This window comes from Dendropsophus ebraccatus, chromosome 9 (assembly GCF_027789765.1).
Source record: "Dendropsophus ebraccatus isolate aDenEbr1 chromosome 9, aDenEbr1.pat, whole genome shotgun sequence".
In the NCBI taxonomy this organism is placed as follows: Eukaryota; Metazoa; Chordata; class Amphibia; order Anura; family Hylidae; genus Dendropsophus; species Dendropsophus ebraccatus.
The window spans coordinates 110,868,104-110,891,616 of NC_091462.1; the positions used below are offsets into that span (position 1 = coordinate 110,868,104).

Sequence of the window (23,513 nt, forward strand, 5' to 3'; positions counted from 1 at the left end):
CCTGTAGCAGTCACTCAGATAAAAAAAAATATTGAATCATTGCCTCTTTCAGGCATATAAATAGAAAAAAAACTAAATTTATTGCATTGCTTGAGGTCTTTTAGCAAATAGAAAACATTACATTTATAAAGAACATACATTCGTGCAAAAACACCTTTAAGGGTCTGTTCACACGTACAGACTCGCTGCGTAAAACTCGCACAGAAATCGCATCAAACTTGCATGAAATTAGCGGCGTTTTTTGTGGTGTTGAACTTGCCTGTGAAAATCAAAACTCGCATGTAAAAATCGCACCAAACACGCAGCGAGAATACACATACATTGACTTGATAGCAATCAGTATCGCTGTGAATTTATGTGCGAGAAACTCACAGCGATAAATACGCAGCGAGTCTGTATGTGTGAACAGACCCTAAAACACATTTCTGTGAAATATTAATAAAAAAAACTGTTGTGTTGCTGTTTAGGAAATTACAGATGTGGAGTGGTCAGAAATGCTCTACTCTTATTTTTGTTATTTTGTATTGTAGAAACATAGAGTATTGTCAGCAGAAAAAGCTCCCCTGCTCCCTCTAGTCGGCCCTTTTAGTATTTTCCTTCTTATTAATTTAGAATAGATATATGTATATACCAGGCAGGTTTACATTTTGTTATTGTGCATTTTCCAACCATATCTGATGGAAGTTTGTTCCAAGCATCTACTACACTTTCAGGAAAGTAATATTTTCTCACGTTACTTCTGATCATTCCCCCAACTAAATTCAGATTATGCCCTGTTGTCCTTGGGTTAATTTTTTTTAAAATTAAAAATACTTCCCTCTTGAACCTTTTATAGCCCTGTAGCATACTTACAGGTTCCGATCATGTCCCCCCTTTCCCTTGTTCCTCCTGCACCGTATTTAGTCCGGTTACATATATAAAGGTTTACATCATGTCCCCCCTTTGACTTCTTTCCTCCAGACTTTACAGATTAAAATCCGTTCCTGATATGTTTTATGCCGCACACCCTCCACCATTTTTGTAGCTGTCTTTGGACCCGTTCTATTTTATCTTTAAACCTCGACACAGTGTTCCAAATGTGATGTCACTAGAGCTCTATTCAGCTGGATCATAATCTCTCTTTTCCTACTTGTTATGCTTCTAGCTGTACAGCCCAGCATATGATTTGCTTTCCTTACCGCCTGGCTGCAATGGTGACTCCTTTTAAGGCAGATCAGAAAGATTATAAATCACTACCCCCAAATCCTTATCTTCTGAAGTCTTTTCTAACGCACAACTTTATTTACACTCAAATAGAGGATTCCCTCCTCATGCTTCCTAAATGCACTTATTGGCTCCCAGTGCCTTAGATCTGGGAACTTATCCCTGATCCTAATGCTATCTCTAATGCTGATGCTATCCCAGATTCTTTTCCTAATGCTACCCATGATCCTGATGCTATGCCTAATGCTATCCCAGATTCTTTTCCTAATGCTACCCATGATCCTGATGCTATCCCTAATGCTATCCCAGATTCTTCCCCTAATGCTACCCCTGATCCTGATGCTATCCCTAATGCTATCCCAGATTCTTCCCCTAATGCTACCCCTGATCCTGATGCTATGCCTAATGCTATCCCAGATTCTTTTCCTAATGCTACCCCTGATCCTAATGCTATCTTTGATTCTGTCCCATCCTTAATGCTATCCCTGATGCTTCTCCTAATGATACCAAGCCAGGGGTGGCGACCTGGGGGTTGCCTGCCACAGCAAGTCTATCCTGTCTTGCGGTAGGCTCTGATGAAGACCAGCGGCCCCTTGCGCCATTGCCCCAGGATCAATGACCCCATTAGTTACAGGCTGCTTGAATATTAGAAAGAGGTGACTTTCTCCTGTGCAATAGGTCACAAGGTTTAATCTATTAATTATTTTATCAATGAAAAGTACATGTTTAGTAAAATCCTTTATTAGAAAAACGGACATTTAAAGGGAATGTATCATCGGAAAATGACCTATTGTTTAAATCACTTTTTTATGTTAAACTTACAGTAGTTTTGAAAGATTATTTTTCAAGATAGTAGGTAGAAAAAGACCCCTTGGTCCATCTAGTCTGTCCTTATGTTATTTCTCATTATCTTAGGATAGATATTTGTTTATCCCTGGTGGATTTACATTCACTTACTTTAATTTACCAACCACATCTGCTGGAAGTTTGTTCCAAGCATCTGCTACTGTTTAGGTAGAAAAAAAAAAATTCTGGTATTGCTCTTAATCGTTCCCTGATAACCTCAGATTGTGCTCCCTGATTCTTCTGTCTAGTTTCATATTAAAAATACTTACCTACTGAAGTATTAGGGCTTATTTGTTTCACCATGATCCATAATTTTTATCTGTACTATTTAGGTTTAGATGGGACTTTTCTTTAATCATTTTTATCATTTGGCCAAAAATTTGCAGTTCTGGAGTTTAAATATTTTTTTACGCCATTTACTATGAAGGATTATTAACAGTATATTTTAATAGATTGAAAAGTCCTAAACATGGTGATGCCAAATATGTTTATATTTATTTATTGAAAAAATAGGAAAAAAGAGTTGATTTGATCTTTTATTATGGGAGTTTTCTTTTACTATATATAATGTACATATATATAAAGTTTTGAACACTCTTTAGTGCCCCTAGGGACCTTTCAGAAGCATTCGTTAGGCAGTCCTTTTCACCGTCCTTTCTATGTTTTTACTATTAAATTCAATGAACTTTTCAACCAAAGTACAGTTATGCTCAGCCAATCGCGGCTGAGCAGTTGATGACGCGGCAGAGGGGGGCCGGCATGGGGGACGCTGGAGAGGTCCGTCCGGCCTCCCGAAGATGTCGTCATTGTCCCAAGATGGCGGCCGGGGGTCGACACGCGTGTGGTGAATATCATGCACCACACTTCCGGGGTGGGGGGAACACGGGGAAGGGGGCCATTCACATACATAACACACAATACAAAGTTGTATAACTTTGTAATGTGTGTTATTTTGTGAATAAATGTTTAGCGCCGCACTACCCCTTTAAAAGTTAAGTTTTAGTTCACATCACGCCTTTGGAGTGCCGGACTTCTCACCTTTCTTCGGATTATCTGCACTGGAGATCCGTGCACCCTCTACAGATTGTCCCTGTTGCTTCCAGGCGATTTTGGGTGAGCTGTATTTTTCTTTTTTATACATCTTTGATATGATTGATTAAATATTCTGATTCCTACAATGCTATAACATTTTATAGATAAGTAAGGTCCAGTAGACTCTATTAGCAGAGTCACTAGGTTAAGCACAGCAATAAACTAAAGGCCTCTGGCTGACATAGTAACTGATTGGCACCCCGATATCACATGACAGTATCGCTGGTGTCAATCTAGCTGCACATATCAGTTGCCACCTGCACACCTAAGGGATAAGAAATGACTATACACTACATAGATGTAACCTCTTCTCTCTGTACACCTCACTGTAATTGAACTGGACCTCAGGATTGAAGAGCCCAGTTTCCATGTTTATATTTGCAGTATTGTGGCCATTATTTATGTTGTCACTGTCCAATTTTTTTTATCATTTGATAAAACACTTAAAAAAATTATTCTGTAAATGTATTATGCCAAACAATGAGGCCATCAAACTACATCTCACTTTATGTTTACAAAAGGTCAGAATGTTACAGATGGGATTGAATGGGGTGGGTGTAGTTCCCATTATTGTACCTGACAACTCTGACTTCCATCTTCAATCTATCTAATATCTATTTATCTATAGTTATTGCAGCGTTGTATGGTGTTGTGTATGAACATTGGAATTTTACATTTCTAGGAGTAAAACATGATGGGACACTTACCAGTGACAATCAAACTGACATTCTGTGTCACCTGCTCAGATCCCAGTCGGATACTACAGGTGTACAGGCCTGAGTCTTCCTGCGTGACATTAAGCAGAGTTAGGGAGGCATCTCCGTTTGCCAGTTGTTCCTCTGAGATATGTGCGCCAGGTCTAAAAGCACTGATACTTTCAACGTACGACAATACTTTCTTTCCATCATGCTTCCAGAACAGATGCACCTGGGCAGGATCCACTGGGGTCACACCCAAAGAAAACATACATTGCAAGACAGCTGTGGTCCCGGCCTCAAATGCAATGGGAGCAGGGGAGGTGGTGACCCGTAACTGAGCATCTGTGAGACATAGACAGCTTGTTGTAAGGATCACATCGTTATACTGGGCCCTAATCTATACAACCACACTGCTGTTATACAACACTCCAGACTGCTGTTATACTGGGCCCTAATCTATACAACCACACTGCTGTTATACAACGCTACAGACTGCTGTTATACTGGGACCTAATATATACAACCACACTGCTGTTATACAATGCTACAGACTGCTGTTATACTGGGCCCTAATCTATACAACACTCCAGACTGCTGTTATACTGGGCCCTAACCTATACAACCACACTGCTGTTATACAATGCTACAGACTGCTGTGATAGGGGGCTCCAGACAACATAGCTATACTGCTGTTATACTGTGCCCTTATGTACACAGCCAGATTGCTGTTATAGTGGATGCTCTTGACTACGCAGCCAGACTTCTTTTGTAGGGGGCGCTCCACACTACATACCTAGACTGCTGTTATAGAGAGAGCTCCAGACTACATACCTAGGCTGCTGTTATAGAGGGAGCTCCAGACTACATACCTAGACTGCTGTTATAGAGGGAGCTCCAGACTACATACCTAGGCTGCTGTTATAGAGGGAGCTCCAGACTACATACCTAGACTGCTGTTATAGAGGGAGCTCCAGACTACATACCTAGACTGCTGTTATAGAGGGAGCTCCAGACTACATACCTAGACTGCTGTTATAGAGGGAGCTCCAGACTACACACCTAGACTACTGTTATAGAGAGAGCTCCAGACTACACACCTAGACTTCTGTTATAAAGGGAGCTCCAGACTACACACCTAGACTGCTGTTATAGAGAGATCTCCTGACTACACACCTAGACTGCTGTTATAGAGAGAGCTCCTGACTACATACCTAGACTGCTGTTATAGAGAGAGCTCCTGACTACACACCTAGACTGCTGTTATAGAGAGAGCTCCTGACTACACACCTAGACTGCTGTTATAGAGAGAGCTCATGACTACACACCTAGACTGCTGTTATAAAGAGAGCTCCTGACTACACACCTAGACTGCTGTTATAGAGGACGCTCCTGACTACACACCTAGACTGCTGTTATAGAGGGAGCTCCAGACTACACACCTAGACTGCTGTTATAGAGGGAGCTCCAGACTACACACCTAGACTGCTGTTATAGAGAGAGCTCCTGACTACACACCTAGACTGCTGTTATAGAGAGAGCTCCTGACTACATACCTAGACTGCTGTTATAGAGGGAGCTCCTGACTACACACCTAGACTGCTGTTATAGAGAGAGCTCCTGACTACACACCTAGACTACTGTTATAGAGAGATCTCCTGACTACATACCTAGACTGCTGTTATAGAGGGAGCTCCTGACTACACACCTAGACTGCTGTTATAGAGAGAGCTCCTGACTACACATCTAGACTGCTGTTATAGAGAGAGCTCCTGACTACATACCTAGACTGCTGTTATAGACAGAGCTCCTGACCAGTGCTTCTCAAACTTTTTCTACTGGAGCCTCACCCAACAGAGCAAGGCAATGCCTGGGCCTCACCAGGCTGACCAAGAGGGTACCTGGGCCTCACTATCTGTGGTGAAGGTCCATTTAAAAGCTGAAAATAATGCTAGCTTTCACCCGTCTCCCAAGCTCTAGATAGTAATAAAGCAAGTATACATTAAATTAATTATGTTGCTTAAATGGAGATTTTGGAGGACTGTGCAGATCATAGTTACTTTTGTGAAATCTGGCTCCCCAGCTGGGCCTCACCAACAACTAGGGGGCGCCTCACAGTTTGAGAAGCACTGCTCCAGACTACACACCTAGACTGCTGTTAAAGAGGGTTCTCTAGATTATTGTTATAGGGAATGTTCCAGCCTACACCGATTGCTGTTATGTAGGGAGCGCTCCAGACTACACAGCCAGGCAGTTATAGAAAGTTCATCAGAGCTTTTTATTTATTATTTAGAATTTATTCTTGCCTGCACCAGCGCAGTGTAGCCCAGAGGAAGCCCAGAGGGAACCCAAGCTGCACTTTGCTTACTGCGGGCAACAAATACAGTCTTTCTTTTAGACTGTTTCATAAATCTGTCTCATTGAGGGAAATTTATCAGTGGGTTTAAGACATTTGCTAACATAAATTGCACCACAAACAAGTGTTTTATTAATATATCCAAACTATATGCCAAAAAGTATGCCTTCATGTGAGATTTTTTAGATTCTGTCCGAATGGCGACGTCTCTGTGTAGTGTCTTAGTGAAAGCTTGGTTCAGCTCTAACATTAACAGTCCAATGAGAATGGTCACAGTTGATACAATGTGGCGCCACCCAGTGGACAGAAGTCAGATATAACATGTCAGAGAGTAGGACTGTTTTTTTTGTACCCTGCAAAAACATAATAAATATGTCTACAAGAACATCAGAAGGCAGAAGAATGGCTCTATGCTGGGTAAATTTCCCAGCAAACTTTGGTAAAAACTAATTTATTTACATAAATAAAAGAAATTAATATACACAAAATTGGTACACATAGTATACGCTCCGGCCGGGATCTCTCTCGTTGCCACAAACAAGTGACACGTTAGTTTTCTGCCGCTGCTATTCAGTGAATAGCGGCCACAGAAACCCATGTCAGTTACCACTGTGGAGCGAACGAATCCGGGCGCAGTACCGGCCGGGATGGTCTTTTCAGAGACAGGCCGCACCGTGACCCGGCCGGGTCACGGAACGGCTGGTCTCTTACTCTGTGGGAACATAGCCTCAGATTTATAATAAGGCTTGGGTTAGATCTGGAATCAGGCCAAAAGGGGTACTCCAACAACAGGTAACAAAAATAAACATGCTGCAGAAGCGTATAGCATTGCTTACCTGTCTGTCCTGGTTCTGAAACCACTAAAAATCCTTTTGTTTTGGAGGTCCTAGTTCTATAATTAATTATTGTACTTCCTGGTGAGCAGTTGCTTAGTACTACAAGTCCCAGGATGCTCTGCGTTCGTGATGCAGAATATCTCATTTCACTGCAGAGTTTTCCACAATAAGTGAGTTACAGTTACAAAATAATAAACCTATATATACCTCTCCTGTGCTCTACAGTATCTGTCTGCAGCCGCCAATGGAGCTTCAGAGTCGGTCCCTGAAGTGACAGGCCACTTAGCCAATCACTGGCCAAGATGGGACAGCGCCCCGTGACAGGTACCGGCTCTTATGCTCCAGTGGCAGCTGCGGGGAGAGGGCAGAAGCGACAATCGTTTCATCTGGCTTGAGCTGCTGTGGTCACATCATCGGCACATCACATTGAGAATTGCCGATGACGTGACAACGGCCAGTTACCTAGCACACAACACAATTGTTGCTTTAAGTGCACGCTCATGTATTTATCCTCCCTAACCCAGTACCGTCTTTGTATCCTGTAATGGACTTGGGGAGTTGCTGCAGCTCTTTTTTGCTCTTCATTGAGTTGGCTGTGTAATTACCTATTGGTTGCTACTTGACGCTGAGCACCGTAATCACTGAATAAACTGTGCAACTCTTCAGCCACCATAGAGCTATATGTAGTGCCAGGTATATTTCTTTGTTGGAATTGGTATCTTCAGAATCGATACACTCTGACCAAGCAGCCAACTCTCCTCCAGTACCCCAGCGTGTGAGTAATAGGTGCATATCTTTCATGCAACAGGTGAGAAGTCTCAGATATTAACACACTGTATTACCCCACATACCCCACAGTATTATATGAAATGGCGTCCTTTTGGACTTTTTTTTTCTTCCCAGAATACAAACTGATTCAAACAGTTTCAAAGAAAGACAGCATAAGAATAGACACCAATGGGCTGAAAGTGTGTCCCGGAGGGATATCTGGCTAGTCCTGTGTTTCAAGACTCTTAAGTCTTGTTTTGCATAATCATGTTTCCCAGGGGGCAATGCACCTAGGATTTCACTGCATTGAGCGCTTTCACTAGCAGCCGGTGAGATCAGCGATCTGTTTCTCTTATGGCTCTTCTAGGCATTGCTCCCACCTAGCCAGAATCCTGCTCCACACTGATGAGGGGCAACACCCTGAAACAGCTGTATGTGGATGGTTACCTGGCCTTGGTTTTTCCCTTGTTATTACATTGACTTATAGGGTCACTTAATATGGTGGTTTTGGTGGTTTCTCTACAGGAGCCGCCCCTTGGCTGGGTCCTTCCCGAAGGGATATCTGGCTAGTCCTGTGTTCCGAAACTCTCAAGTGGGGCTCCACGGGCTCTTCTTTTGCATATTCACTATTGATAGAGCGTATGTAAACTAAGCTAAACTAAAAATCCTTTTACATGGGCCGATTATTGGGTAATTGAGGGCTGAATCTGAATATGCCATGTGTCAATACCAGTCGGAAAGTCGAAAACAGCCAAAGCCAATGAGTTACACAATTTGTGTAATTCCTATTGACTTTAATGGGAGTTGCACAAATAACTCTATTTACACAACTCCCGGAGTTACACAAACAGCATAGTTCATGGGGCTTCTCTGCACATCCCCTATTAAAGTCAATGGGAATTGCGCAAATTAAAAGGGTAGTTCAGAAAAAAAAAAAAATCTTTCACATCAGCTGGTGTCAGAAAGTGCCAGAGATTTGGAGATTTGTAATTTGCTTCTATAACAAACAAACTCCCCAGTCTTCCAGTACTTATCAGCTGCTGTATGTCCTGTCGGAAGTGGTGTATTATTTCCAGTCTGGAGAGCAGGAGAGGTTTTCGAAGGGGATTTGCTGCTGCTCTGGACAGTTCCTGACATGGACAGAGGTGGCAGCAGAGAGCACTGTGTCAGACTGGAGAGAATACACCACTTCCTGCAGTATATACAGCAGCTGAAAAGTACTGGAAGACTGGAGATTTTTCTTAATAGAGGTAAATTACAAATCTGGCACTTTCTTGGACCAGTTTTTTTTATTTTTTTATTGCTGATCTACTGCATTAAGTAACTTGACAGCTTTCTTCAGCTTCCAAACCACATCTGTAAACAAGCCGGAGGGGTCGGGGGGCACTCGATCTGAAGCCACATCTTGGGATGAGGATATGCCATAAGTGTCCAAGATAGGTATACCCCTTTAAGGCACTCAGTCATGTAATACATGCTGAAATAGAATAGTTATATCTATTTATATTTTATATCTAAAATGGTTTTTGTGTCTCTGAAAACCTCAAATGCTTAAATAATATGGACAATATCTTATGTAATGTTTTCATATGTCCCATACCCTGTAAGTGTGTTCACACACAGCGGGTTTGTTGCTGACATTACTGTCTGTCCCATACATCTGAATGCAGCTGTTTTTCATTCACATGTATAGGACACTTGCATAATGTCTCGTCGCATTCAAAACACAGTTGTCATATTTTCAGCTAAATACATAGAAGTATTAATAAAATCCAATCACTCTCATAATACTAAACCATAGCCATAACTGCGAGCAGCTATAATGTGAATACAACCATCACACTACTAGCATAGTACGTGAGGGGGCATGTCTAGAGACACGGGGCTGTAGTATGTTTACAGACACACCCAGGTCTGGAGTCATTTGTACATATATATATATATATATATATACGGTCATGCTTATAATGGTCTACAGTCCTAGCTCCGGCTACATAGTGTGATCTCCAGGGAGCAATGCTGCTTCTGTCTTACTAGCTCATCGCATGCAAAGCCAAGCATCACAAGGACAAACACTGTCACCGAAATCTGAGGATGGATACTATCATAACTAATGCCATACTCACACACGGCTGCTGCTGTCATCAGCAACATCAGGACCAAGAGCAGGGAGCAGGACATGGTAACTGAGGATAGAGGAAGGGAGCAGGGCCTCGCAGATGGGCTACAAGATTGTCAGTCACATCACAACCAGTTACATAGCCCAATCTCCTCCTACTGGGGCTGGCAGACCACATATGAAAGATGTGAGTGGTGCGCGAATGCAAGCCCCCATGTCATAGACATGCTTACTGCAACCACAATGAGGATGGGTGAAGGGAGCCTGTATACAAGGTGGGAGGGTAGGAGGGCTCAGTGCGTGGAGTAAAACACTGTGCAAACCTAATCCTCTTGTTGTTGTCTTACCCAGCTCCAGAGAAATAGATAGATAGGCAGAAATGGGTTGAGATTACGTTTGCCTGCATTGTATTTTTTTTTAATCATTATTGAGTACAGATAATATACTGGAGCTGCCACGTCTCTAGGAGGCTAACATGGAAATTAGGAATATATGTAAGACGTTAGAAATAAGATATTCAGCGTAAAATATCCCCTCCTTATAGAGATCATTTGTGATATTCTAGTCTTTTCTTTTATAGATTACAAAGATAAAAACTGGGGAAATTTACATCTTGTGCTCCCAAATTCAGTAGCATGTATTCTTCTCTTTCCTATACGAATTATAAAATAGGTCTTTCTTTCCATTCATACTTTGTGTGTGCATAACATGCATGCAGCAATCTTCTATATCATGGTCAGACAGTAATGCATGCTCTCCTCCATCCTCCTGTATATCATAGGCTTCCTAGATTTTCTCTATGCAGCTGTGGCACTATGAGGGGACCTTATCATTCCCTGCATATATTTTATTTTTCTTATAGCAGATATGGATATGAATGATTAAGGAATTGTTATTCCGAAACGTGTCAGCACTTTTTTTTCCTTTTGTATAGGTTTTTTAACAACATGAAATAAAGACTCTCAACTTTTTTACTGTATGAAGCTGTGGAAACCCATTTACATGAATATGCATATGTCTGCACGATCTATAATAAATATAATGAAGCGATAGCTTGAAATGCTTTACAGTTATGTTCTTATTATTTACTTATAAAGTGCCCTTGATTCCAGAGCGCTATACAAGCTATAGGGGTAACAAACAGGAACAATACAAGATCAGAACACAATACATGAAGATAAGTGGCAGACAGGTACATGAAGAAAGAGGACCCTGCCCGCGAGGGCCTACAATCTATGAATAACTATGTTTACTTTTAAGTATGCTTACGGAGAGAATCAACTTTTTTAAAAAAAAATTTTTAAAGAAAAGTTGCATGTCTTGCTTGAATGATAGGTTATATTGGCCCAGATGTACTAATGGGTCTACTAATTGCTTGCTCCTCGTTTCCCGCTTGCTGAAAGCGCTATTACACATGTCGGCAGCAATTAGATGAGTGCAGAGGGGGCCGCGGGGAGCTGAGCAGAGAGAAGTTGTCTACTCTAAGGGAACTATTACACGGGACGATCATTGTGCGAAAAATCGTTATATTGTTCGAATTGAAACGATAATCGTTTTGTGTAATTGCAGGCAACAATCGAAAAATCGTTGATTAGATCTGAACCTAAAAATTATCGTTAATCGTTCGCTAATCGTTTGCTGTAATTCCACATTCCGTCGCTCAAGTTCCGCATTTTTTCACTAATCGTTCAGTGTAATTGCACATTGTCCATTGTTTTGCTGGGATTAGAAAGAATAAACGATCATAATAATGATCGCAGTAACAATCGTTAATCGTTACAAATCGCTCGGTGTAATAGGACCCTAAGGGAACTATTACACGGGACGAAAAATCATTATATCGTTCGAATTTAAACGATAATCGTTCTGTGTAATGGTGTGTTTACACAGACAGATTTATCTGACAGATCTTTGAAGAGCAAAACCAGGAACAGACTATAAACAGGGATCAGGTCATAAAGGAAAGACTGGGATCTATTTTCTTTTCAAATCCATTCCTGGCTTTGGCTTACAAACATTGTCAGATAAATCTTTCTGTGTAAACGCACCCTAATTGCAGGCAACGATCGAAAAATCGTTTGTATGCCGTTGATCGTTGATTTAGATCTGAACCTTAAATTATCGTTAATCGTTCGCTGTAATTCCACATTCGTTTGCTCAAGTTCCGCATTTTTTCTTTAATCGTTCAGTGTAATTGCACATTGTTCATTGTTTTGCTGGGATCAGAAGGAATAAATGATCATAGTAACGACCATCGTTCTGTATAATATGGTGAACGATTTCAGGTTAACGATAAACAGTCTCATTTGCGATTGTTTATCGTTAGTCGTTAAAAAATGCTCCATGTAATAGGACCCTAAGTTTGGACGGTTTTAGAACATTTATGTCACTGCATGTAAAATTGAAGAGCACTCATTGATAGCAATTGATGACACATTTTTTTTAGCAGCCCAGAGAAATGCACAAAATTATTCCAATGTGCCAACAGTTGTTGCCTTCTCACCAAGCTGCTTGCCTATTGTCCACAATTTTGTCCATGGTGTCCTTAGACAGCTCATAGGTATTAGCAAGGCTGGATTAAAGGGAAGGCATCCAGGGCACGTGCCACTCAGGTGGGGGTGGGGAGGATTAGTGATGCCCTGATGCCGATGTCCCTGGCAGGTCTTCTCCTGCAGGCTGAGCGTGATAAAATGATGTCATCGCGCGGCCCGCAGGAGAAGATGAGCGCTGCTCTGCCACACAGGAGGCACTGGAGATCACAGCTCCTCCACCTGCTTCTCCTGGATGTGGCTGAACTTGTCCCTCCAGAAGAAACCTGCTCTAATGCTTCTGCTCTAATGGATAAATTTTACACAGTCTTTAAGTACTTTCTGGGTGCTCTTTACTGCTTCAGCTAGTGTATATGATTGGAAACTGCAAATGGGACCTAGACTACCAAGTCCAGATTCCGCCCGCGATTCACAACTGCATATGCTAACTGTAGTGGATAAGAGCAGATTCTCACATTGCGTTATTAACACAATAACAATTACAATAACAATTATTATTATAACAATGTGAGAACACACCCTGATACTCACCCCTCCCCACTCCTGTCTCTGGGCCTGGCATCTTCCTCAAGTGACCATCACATGCACAACAGAGAATGATGCTGAGCCTTACAGCCAGGATCGAGGAGGGGTATGTGCTAAATCCCTAACAGTAAGCAGCCACCTGTATAGATCGCTGAATAGTTTTTTTGTTTTTGTTTTTTTTTAGTGGTGGTGGGGGGGGGGGGAATGAGGGACCCCCAACAAAATTGTCGCCCGGGGCCTCCACCAACCTTAATCTGGCCCTGGGTATTAGCCATGGTGGAGAGGTTGGAGTGATTGATTTAGTGTGTTTAACCAGTTTAAACAGGTGAAATTAATACAGGTAATGTGTTAGTAACTTACCTGACGTTGCTTCAGCACCAGTCTCCTTGGCTCGTGGCGCACAGCCAAGACATCGACGATGGTCAGGCTTTGTTATTCATTGTGTAGTCTGTACACTGGCCTATGTTTCTACTCAAGTGTTCTCTGTTGTGATCTCTGGCAATTGTAGAGTTAACTCTGCAGTAGTTGCTGGCTATTGTGGTGTATTCTCACACAGTGTCTCAGCTCCCTGTTTTGCGATTGTCTCCTGTTTTTGACATTTTGGCCTGTTTCTGGACCTTCCTTCTTTGCTGCCTGCCTCAATCTTCTGCTTCTCTTCTGATCTCGTATTGGCTTTGTGACTCAGTACCTCTGCTACCTGACAGTGTACGACCCGGATTGCTGACATTTCCTTATCGTGTTGGTCTCATTTTGTCTTGTGTTTCACCTATTCAGTGTAGGGAACTTCTCCAAGTTACCTGCTGTCAGTTAGGGCAGACTGTGGTAAGTAGGCAAGGTCCTGGGATTGGGTCAGTTCAGGGCTCACTTGTCCGTGTCTCTGTGCTCTTATACCTGATCAGTCATTACATAATGAGCACAGAGTAGGAGGAGCTTTTAAAGAAAAACTAACTGGTCTATGAGAGCCAGAATTCCTGCTGGTTGGTAGGTGATCAAATACTTATTTCATGCAATAAAATGCTAAATAATTATTAAAAATCAAACTGTGATTTTCTGGATTTTTATTTCAAATTTGGGTTTTTATTAATTTTTGCAATTTCAACAAAAGGAGAAGAACAAAGATAAAAACTGTTGTATAGGGTAGTACAAAATACATTAACATGTAGAGCAATTCCTATAAAGGAGGTGAACTAGGGAAAAATAAAAGAAATGCTGTTCTCCATTTTAATAAGTACATTATCCGGTTGCTTAAATATGCTGTAAATTTCCTAACTGAGGGAGAGCTGCGCCCGTTGCACCTGTATTAGCGTGGAGGCCTTTTAGTTTATTGTTTATCCCAGTGAGGATATATGGGAGTGACTGCAGTTCAATTTTGGTTTACGTCCTTGTGAGTGTTGTGCCTGGGGTTTGCACAACTATCCCAGGTGAGAGTTTCTAACTTCCCCACTTGCAGTCTGGAGCCATACGGTTTTACCCTATGGAGCGCTGTTTATCATTTCATTACAGTGAATGTGGGTGACCTCTGCATACCAACCATTTACAATTGGAGGTTCAGAAGATTTCCACTGTCGGGACACGAGTGTCTTAGCCGCCTGCAGTAGTAGGAATTTTTTTCCATGGGGAACATGAAAACCAGCACTGCTTCTGGGGTATTGGGTATGGGAATTCCTGTAATCTCCTAAATAAGATGGAGAACTGCCTTCCAGAAATTCTGTAGAAGTGGCATCCCCACCAAATGTGCTTCACATTTCCGCCTGCACCCCCACAACTCCAGCGCAGGACCATAAGGGAACCATTTGTGAAATTCTGCTTGGACTTGGTACAATCTAGATACAATTTTACAACTCATTTCCTGTACTTTACAGGCTACCGCTGTAAAGAAGGAGAAAGCTTTGGTCCATTGCAGTGGTGTAAACTGTTTTCCAAATTCTGCATCCAAGGCTGAGCAAAAAGAAGAAAGTTGCTGGGATCTCAGAGAGATGAGCATTTGATATATGATGGATATGATATAAGGGGGGCAGGAGGAAGCCAAGCACAATTTTTCAAAGTGCAACAGTGCTCAGTGTAGGTTATGGGTGCGAGATAAGACAAATTGTAATTAGGCATATTTAAAAGTGTGCTTGGGAGTTTGGGGAACAGAGTCCAGAATAAAGGACTGCGCCAACAGTTTAACTTGCTGAACTATTTGATAGAATCGGAAAGGTCGATCTCTGGAGGTCCAGAGGAAAGAGGGAGAAATACCTCAAGGGAAGGATGGGTTATCTGTTATCGGGGTTAAGGGTCCAAGTGAATCTAAGAGGGACAGTGTTTTCCCGGCTTAATGTAGGGATGCTAGTGTATGTCATACTGTGTAAGTCAAAGGGGTAAGGACATGCAGTGAGGGAGACCATGTCCACAAGAGGGTAGAAAGATGTCTGGGGCCTATGGCGCACCCGAAGTTCAGTGGTTGAATGAGGGAACCTATCCAATATTCACTTGTGTGCGCAGGCAAATAGCACAAACGGCCATCTGCCAGACCAACCCCGCCCGCATCTTTTCAACCTATCCTCGTTTGAAGGAGGACCAAACAAAGAAGCTGATAATGTGTTATAGCTGCTTCCAAAAGGAAGTTGGGATGTGAACCGGAATGGTCTGCAACAGTCTAGGCATAAGGGTCATTTATAAGATATTTATGTGGTTGAACCAAGAAAAGTCTTTTTGAGTCCAGAAGTCTCTTGTCAATCAGGCCAATAAAGGGGGAAAAATAAATTCATAAAGTTAAGATAAAGTGGGAGGTATACAAATTCCTAAGTATGTAATGCCCTTGGTAGGCCAGGTAAAGGGGAAATTTAAGGGACTGCGCAATTTTGGTATCCAGTGACACGTTTAGGACTTCAGTTTTAAAAATAAATATTGACCTGGTGCCAAACTGCTCCAAGCAAGCCATCAAGGAATGGTGTTAAATGTGCGGATCAGTTATATATATCACAAGATTGTCTGCAAAGGCCAAGTATTGATATTCTTAGTTCCCTATAAGAATACCTTTGGGAGCGTATGGCAAACTTCGCATAATGACATATAGAAGTGGGGATAAGGGTCATCCCTGCCTACTACCATTAAGAATGGAGAATGGGGCCGACTGAGTGCCATTCACCTTCAATTTGGCGGATAGAGTATGATACAGGGCTAGAATTTTTGATAAGTAGCTAAGGTCCAAGCCCAGGTGTTGGAGGGTTTGTGACAAGGAGGGTCATGAGATTCTGTCAAAAACCTTTTTGCCATCTAAAGATCATTAAAAGCTTGTTATGGGATTGAGAATAATGTAAAATATCCAAAGTCTTAAGGGTATTATCCCATGCTTCTCTCCTTGGCACAAAACCAATATATATACCAAATATATAACTACCGCAGTAAATAAGTAACTATTGCAGTACTGAGGATCTTTGCCTGGTTTTGGGATAAATGTAATGTGTGTTTGGGTTGCATGGGATGGCAACAGGGTGGAGTCTGAAATAGAATTAAAGGCGGCAAGCTTTACATGGGCTGTGAGCTTGTAAAATTTTGCAAAATTTGGCAGTCAGGTCATCAGGTCCTGGACTCTTTCCCCCGTAAGATTTGAGATAACACATGCAAGTTCCTGTGTGGCGAAAGGTTCTTCCAGTTCTGCTAGTGTTTCACTGGTAATGCGTGGAGCACTTGGGGTGGGAGGGAGGGGAGCCTAGGGTCTGAGGGAAATGGGGGAGGAATATGATATAATGCTGAATAATAACAATGGAAGGAATCCAACATTTCTGGAGTGGTAATGGCAGGCCTATTCGTAAAACTTTTATTGCATGGGATTTGCTGTGCCATTCTGTTCCTAATTGCTTTTAAAAAAATAAAACCCTTTTAAAAAAAAAAAACTAACGTTTTTAAAATTGTTCTATTACCATCCTTATAATGCTTTAATTTTTTGGTCTATGGGGCTGTGTGAGGTGTCAATTTTGCTTGCGTATAGGAGACTTTTTGATCACTTTTTATTGCAATTTTTGCAGATTTGATTTGAACAGAAATCTGCAATTTTGCAAAGAGAAAGCCCAATCGCTAAGAATGTCCAGCAGAGGTCAAAGAGCAGCCGGTTGAGTCAATGTATGGGGAGAGAGATGGGGAAGGATGAGTATATGTGTCCCTTTATAAGAGACATCTTGACTTTTTTTATTATAATAATAATTTTCGGGCTCTCTGAAGAATTTCACAAAATTCTGAATCATGATGCAGTGTAATAACATGTCTGTGTCATATGGCTTTTTTATAGTGAGGATTGTAGGGGTCCTAAAACTTCTTACAGTGGGAAAACTTCCCATGTAATGGAACCAACTATTACCACTTAAATCATTACAAGTATTGGAGCATTACAGCAATGAACATATTAGTAACAATCAAACACATTAATGGTGTAAGACGCTAGGCTCTTCCGGACTGTAACCACTTTCTTGCAGGGTAGTGACGTGCGATCTTTGGCATTCTTCTATTTTCTCTTTTTTTTATCTGTGAACAAAGATTAAGAAAAAAACCCTAATAAATACCTAATAAATATGGTTACCGAATCTTTGTAATGAGCAGTGCATAAAGCCATATGTATATATCACCAAATACATAACCGTTTTCCCCAATAAGTACAATTCCATTTGTTTTTGCTTTCAAGGTTTGTCAGTAAAAGGAGCCCAAATATACTGTAGATATAGATATTTCCATCAGAAATCATTCCAGTGTCCTAAATCCTAAGCAGCAGCCCCAATGGGGAAGAGTCCTCCAATGATAAGACCGATGGTAAACAATTAATTGCTCAGCCTATGGGACCCCTATCATTTTATGGTTTGGAGATTAATAGTCCCTTCTGACTGGTGTTGTACTTGTATAAAAAAAGCAGACAACACACCATCTCAATCTAAGGGGGGATTTACGAAGACCGGCGTACAAGTACACCAGTCTTACATTAGGCCACGCCCCCTTTCCCCTGGCAGGATTCGCTAAGAGGCGCACGCCTCTTCGTGAATCTGGCCGGCCAGGCACCTGAATCTGCGCCTGGTGTACTAAGTCTACACCTGCTTCCAGCAGGTTTAGATTTTGATCATGATTTATGCATGCTTGCCATCAGGTGAGCGGGGCGTACAGGAGGCGTACGCCAGGGAGAAGGGGCGAATCGGCGTACACGGGAACCGGGATGTGGTTCAAAAAATGGACTCCGTGGGTCATATTAAGGAGGATGTACCTAATGGTACATCCTCTTTAAGGTGCAAATCTGCGCTCCTGGGGGGAGATCTCAAGACACTCTGATCCAGAAAGAGACATTCAGAGATTACGTCCAATCATCACAGACTCTGTACCCAAATAGGACCTAGGTTTTGTATTGGAGCAACTATACAAACCTCTATCTTCATCTAAATTTAAATGTTTGTCACATCTGGTCTATTTCCTAAATCAAGTATGTGATGTTCAGGCCTTGGCAGACCCAGAGTCATACCTCATATTTCTACAGGATCATCTGTTATTGAGAACACTTCCCCCGGATGTAGGCACAGCCATTAGTACTTATGTGGAACACACCAAGGAATCTAGGAGATCTGATCACCTTTTTTGTCTTTTTTAGCAAAGAATAAGAAATACGTCCAAAGCTACTTTATCCAAATCGATAAGAAAGGGGAACAAGGAGGAAGTGAACGTTGAACTGACAGGTTAGCGCACAGTTCCCTCGGAAAATTGTGCTGTGTAATACTATACTACTAATGATCCCATTGCCACCGTTATGTCGTCTGTGGTGCGCTGGGTCCCATCTTTCTCCTGCTCTGGCCCATGGCAGTCTCCTCCTCCTGTCTGCCACTCTGTGGCCCCTGCCCTTCACGAGCAGGCCGCCTCCTAGGCTGTGTGAAATTTAAAGAGCTATTGGCTGAAGCTGTCCAATGACCCTATAAGTGTCTTCCTCTTCCTGCCTTCCCTCGCCGGATCTTTAATTCCTCTGCCTATTGAGAGTGCCTTCCTTGACCGTTGCTTCCTGTTCTGTGTACCAGTCCCTTTTGCCAAGTTTCTTGACTGTGTGTTGCCTGCCACCAGTCCTGACCTGCCTGCCCGTCCCTGACTACCCATCTCACATTCTTGTACCTTGCCTCACCTCGGCTGCCTCCGCAGGGGTAGCGACCTGGGGTTCGTCTGACGCAGAAAGTCCATTATACCTTGCAGTGGGCTCCGGAGAAATCAGCGACCCCATAGACTCCGCTCCTTGGTGCGGCTTATACCATCACTTGCACAGGTCCAGAGGATCCACTATACTCCAGCCGTTACAACGCTCTTTACTCTACCACAGCAATGTCCACTTTGTGGGCAGAAAAGAACTCTGGTCTACTTGTTTAAATATGCAAGACAACTACCTGGGCTTCCTTAAACACCTTGGACTTAAAGGGGTAGTGCGGGGTAAGACATTTTTTCACTAAATAACACACATTACAAACTAATACAACATTGTAATGTGTGTTATTTAAGTGAATGGCCCCAGTACACAGTGAGGATTTATTAGGATAGGGGTCTTATAGGTTTTGCAATAATGCAACAAAGTGTTACTTGTTTACCATCATGTCCTATTACTGCAAGGAGATGGAATCTTCCCCCATTGGTGCTGCCGCTTAGGACAACAGAAAGGACTGGTACACAACAGTTACACTTTGTATATTGTATCATATATGGTACACATGTAACAGAGTGATAGCGTGTTAACCAGGGTTTTTAATGTATCAAGTATGACTGGTAATTCTGGTGCACCTTCATTTGCATAGATTTGCGACCGTTATAGGAGTAAAAGTAAGATAATTATCTTGTAATAAATGTAATTGCTGATTTAGAAATATATATAAATCTGAGCATCGTCATTGAAGTTGTGATTCATAAAATAACAATAACATAAGAGTCAATGGACTGCATTTTTGTATTACCACAAACAATTTTTCTGTGTATCCTGTGGGATTTCTAGTCCCACTTTACTATGATTCTTGGGTCCTGGACCATTGAAAATTTTTATGAAAGTATTGTATAATAATTTTTTTTACCATTTTTTGTTGCAAAGTCACAATCTCCAGAGGACTCACCATTGATGGTTATTTTTCCTGTAGACTTCTCTATTGGTCCCTTTAAGCTGGGATGCTGCAATCTGCAGATGATCTCTGCTCCATCATGTTCTCCAATAGATGGGGTGACTGTCAGGGTGGCGGTACAGATGTATGTGTTGTCAGGCTGTCTCTCTGCACTGGATTTAGTATTCTGCATTTGAACCGTATTCTTCCACTTCCCCTTCTTCTTCAGGTACCAGGACACAGTGAGGTCATTAGGAAAGTAGTGAGATATTCTGCTCTGTAATGTGGTTTTAGTGCCCACATGGAAAACTGGTTTCTCTATCTCTTCTATCACTGGACGCCAGGGATATTCTAGGAATAAGTCACAGAACAATGACTGATGGGTAATATTGCTGGATATCACTTGCTACTTGCTTGTGATGCAGTCATGAGTGACAAAATAATTATTTCTACAGGCTATGTTCACACTACGTAAGTTCCACAGAAGTCACGTCTGTTGTTACAACGGCCATGATTTCTGAGGTACTTAAGTAGTGCTGCAGGCTGAGGGAATCCCGGCCGGAGTGTATACACATGATATACACTCCAGCCGGGATCCTTAGCGACTTCAGTTTTCTGCGGCCGCTATACAGTGAATAGCGGCCGCAGCAAACCTGTCAGTTCAATAGAGCATGTGCCCACATCAGAACTCAGCGGCGCTAAAGTCTCTTTTCTGAGACCGGTCGTTCCATGACCCAACCGGGTCACGGAACAGCCAGTCTCTTGCCAAGTGTGAACATAGCCACAGTCTGCAAATATAAGGGGATTATAAAGCGATTAATAGTTATGAAAATACCAGGACTGGCCCTGTCCTCTCTCAACCTCCACATTGGTTCTAACTTAGCAAAAGGACAGACCCTGTTGTCTGTGTTAACACCTGACCAGTGATAAGCTTAAAGGGAATCTGTCAGCTGCAGTTCACATATCAAACTGCTAATGCTGCTAGATGCTGTTAGGTCAAGGTGCCCTCGTTTATTCGTCTGTGCTTCCAGAACATAGAAAATGCTCTTATTCCATAGCAGTATAGTGGTTAGTGGTTGCTGTATAGTGGTTAGCGGTTGCTGTATAGTGGTTCATAGTTGCTGCATAGTAGTTAGCGGTTGCTGTATAGTAGTTAGCGGTTGCTGTATAGTTGTTAGCGTTTGCTTCATAGTGGTTAGCGGTTGCTGTATAGTAGTTAGCGGTTGCTGTATAGCGGTTAGCGGTTGCTGTATAGTAGTTAGCGGTTGCTGTATAGTGGTTAGTGGTTGCTGTATAGTAGTTAGCGGTTGCTGTATAGTAGTTAGCGGTTGTATAGTGGTTAGCGGTTGCTGTATAGTAGTTAGCGGATGCTGTATAGTAGTTAGCGGTTGCTGTATAGTGGTTGCTGTATAGCGGCTAGCGGTTGCTGTATAGTAGTTAGCGGTTGCTGTATAGTGGTTAGCGGTTGCTGTATAGTGGTTAGCGGTTGCTGTATAGTGGTTAGCGGTTGCTGTATAGTGGTTAGTGGTTGCTGGCGGTTGCTGTATAGTTGTTAGCGGTTGCTGTATAGTGGTTAGCGGTTGCTGTATAGTGATTAGCAGTTGTTGTATAGTGGTAAACGGTTGCTGTATAGTGGTTAGCGGTTGCTGTATAGTGATTAGTGGTTGCTGTATAGTAGTTAGCGGTTGCTGTATAGTGGTTAGTGGTTGCTGTATAGTGGTAATCGGTTCCTGTATAGTGGTTAGCGGTTGCTGTATAGTAGTTAGCGGTTGCTCTATAGTAGTTGTATAGTGGTTAGTGAATGCTGTATAGTAGTTAGCAGTTGCTGTATAGCAGTTAGCGGTTGCTGTATAGTAGTTAGCGGTTGCTGTATAGTAGTTAGCAGCTGCTGTATAGTAGTTAGCGGTTTCTGTATAGTAGTCGCTGTATAGTGGTTAGTGGTTGCTGTATAGTGGTTAGCGGTTGCTGTATAGTGGTTAGTAGTTTCTGTATAGTGGTTAGTGGTTGCTGTATAGTTATTAGCGGTTGCTGTATAGTAGTTAGCGGTTGCTGTATAGTGGTTGCTGTACAGTAGTTAGCGGTTGCTGTATAGTAGTTAGCGGTTGCTGTATAGTGGTTAGTGGTTGCTATATAGTGGTTAGCGGTTGCTGTATAGTGGTTAGTGGTTGCCGTATGGTGGCAATCGGTTTCTGTATAGTGGTTAGCGGTTGCTGTATAGCTGTTAGCGGTTGCTGTATAGTGGTTAGTAGTTGCTGTATAGTGGTTAGCGGTTGTTGTATAGCGGTTAGTGGTTGCTGTTTAGTAGTTAGCGGTTGCTGTATAGTGGCAATCGGTTCCTGTATAGTGGTTAGTGGTTGCTATATAGTGGTTAGTGGTTGCTGTATAGTGGTTAGTGGTTGCTGTATAGTGGCAATCGGTTCCTGTATAGTGGTTAGCGGTTGCTGTATAGCTGTTAACGGTTGCTGTATAGTAGTTAGCGGTTGCTGTACAGTACTTAGCGGTTGCTGTATAGTGGTTAGCTGTTGCTGTATAGTGGTTAATGGTTGCTGTATAGTGGTTGCTGTACAGTGGTTAATGGTTGCTGTATAGTAGTTAGCGATTGCTGTATAGTAGTTAGCGGTTGCTGTATAGTAATTAGCGGTTGCTGAATAATGGTTAGCGGTTGCTGTATAGTGGTTAGTGGTTGCTGTATAGTGGTAATCGGTTTCTGTATAGTGGTTAACGGTTGCTGTATAGTGGTTAGCGGTTGCTGTATAGTGGTTAGCGGTTGCTGTATAGTAGTTAGCGGTTGCTGTATAGTGGTTAGTGGTTGCTTTATAGTAGTTAGCGGTTGCTGTATAGTGGTTAGCGGTTGCTGTATAGTAGTTAGCGATTGCTGTATAGTAGTAAGCGGTTGCTGTATAGTGGTTAGCGGTTGCTGTATAGTAGTTAGCGGTTGCTGTATAGTAGTTAGCGGTTGCTGTATAGTAGTTTGTGGTTGCTGTATAGTAGTTAGCGGCTGTTGTATAGTAGTTAGCGGTTGCTGTATAGTAGTTAGCGGTTGCTGTATAGTAGTTAGCGGTTGCTGTATAGTGGTTAGTGGTTGCTTTATAGTAGTTAGCGGTTGCTGTATAGTGGTTAGCGGTTGCTGTATAGTAGTTAGCGATTGCTGTATAGTAGTAAGCGGTTGCTGTATAGTGGTTAGCGGTTGCTGTATAGTAGTTAGCGGTTGCTGTATAGTAGTTAGCGGTTGCTGTATAGTAGTTTGTGGTTGCTGTATAGTAGTTAGCGGCTGTTGTATAGTAGTTAGCGGTTGCTGTATAGTAGTTAGCGGTTGCTGTATAGTAGTTGCTGTATAGTAGTTAGCGGTTGCTGTATAGTAGTTAGCGGTTGCTGTATAGTAGTTAGCGGTTGCTGTATAGTAGTTAGCGGTTGCTGTATAGTAGTTAGCGGTTGCTGTATAGTAGTT

At 42.2% G+C, this 23,513-nt stretch overlaps 1 protein-coding gene across 2 annotated transcripts in view; it reads right to left on the minus strand.

Annotated features, from left to right (window-relative positions):
- Window positions 1–14,120: 14,120 nt before the first annotated feature.
- Window positions 14,121–23,513, minus strand: part of LOC138801495 (uncharacterized) — an 80,650-nt gene continuing 71,257 nt past the window's right edge. For both annotated transcript variants that reach the window (XM_069984389.1, XM_069984388.1), the window contains exons 16-17: window positions 20,081–20,416; window positions 14,121–17,492 (exon numbers count right to left, since the gene is read on the minus strand). In XM_069984389.1, coding sequence (XP_069840490.1) covers window positions 17,473–17,492; window positions 20,081–20,416 — 356 coding nt within the window. In that variant the 3' untranslated portion in view covers window positions 14,121–17,472. The remainder of the gene's footprint in view (window positions 17,493–20,080; window positions 20,417–23,513) is intronic.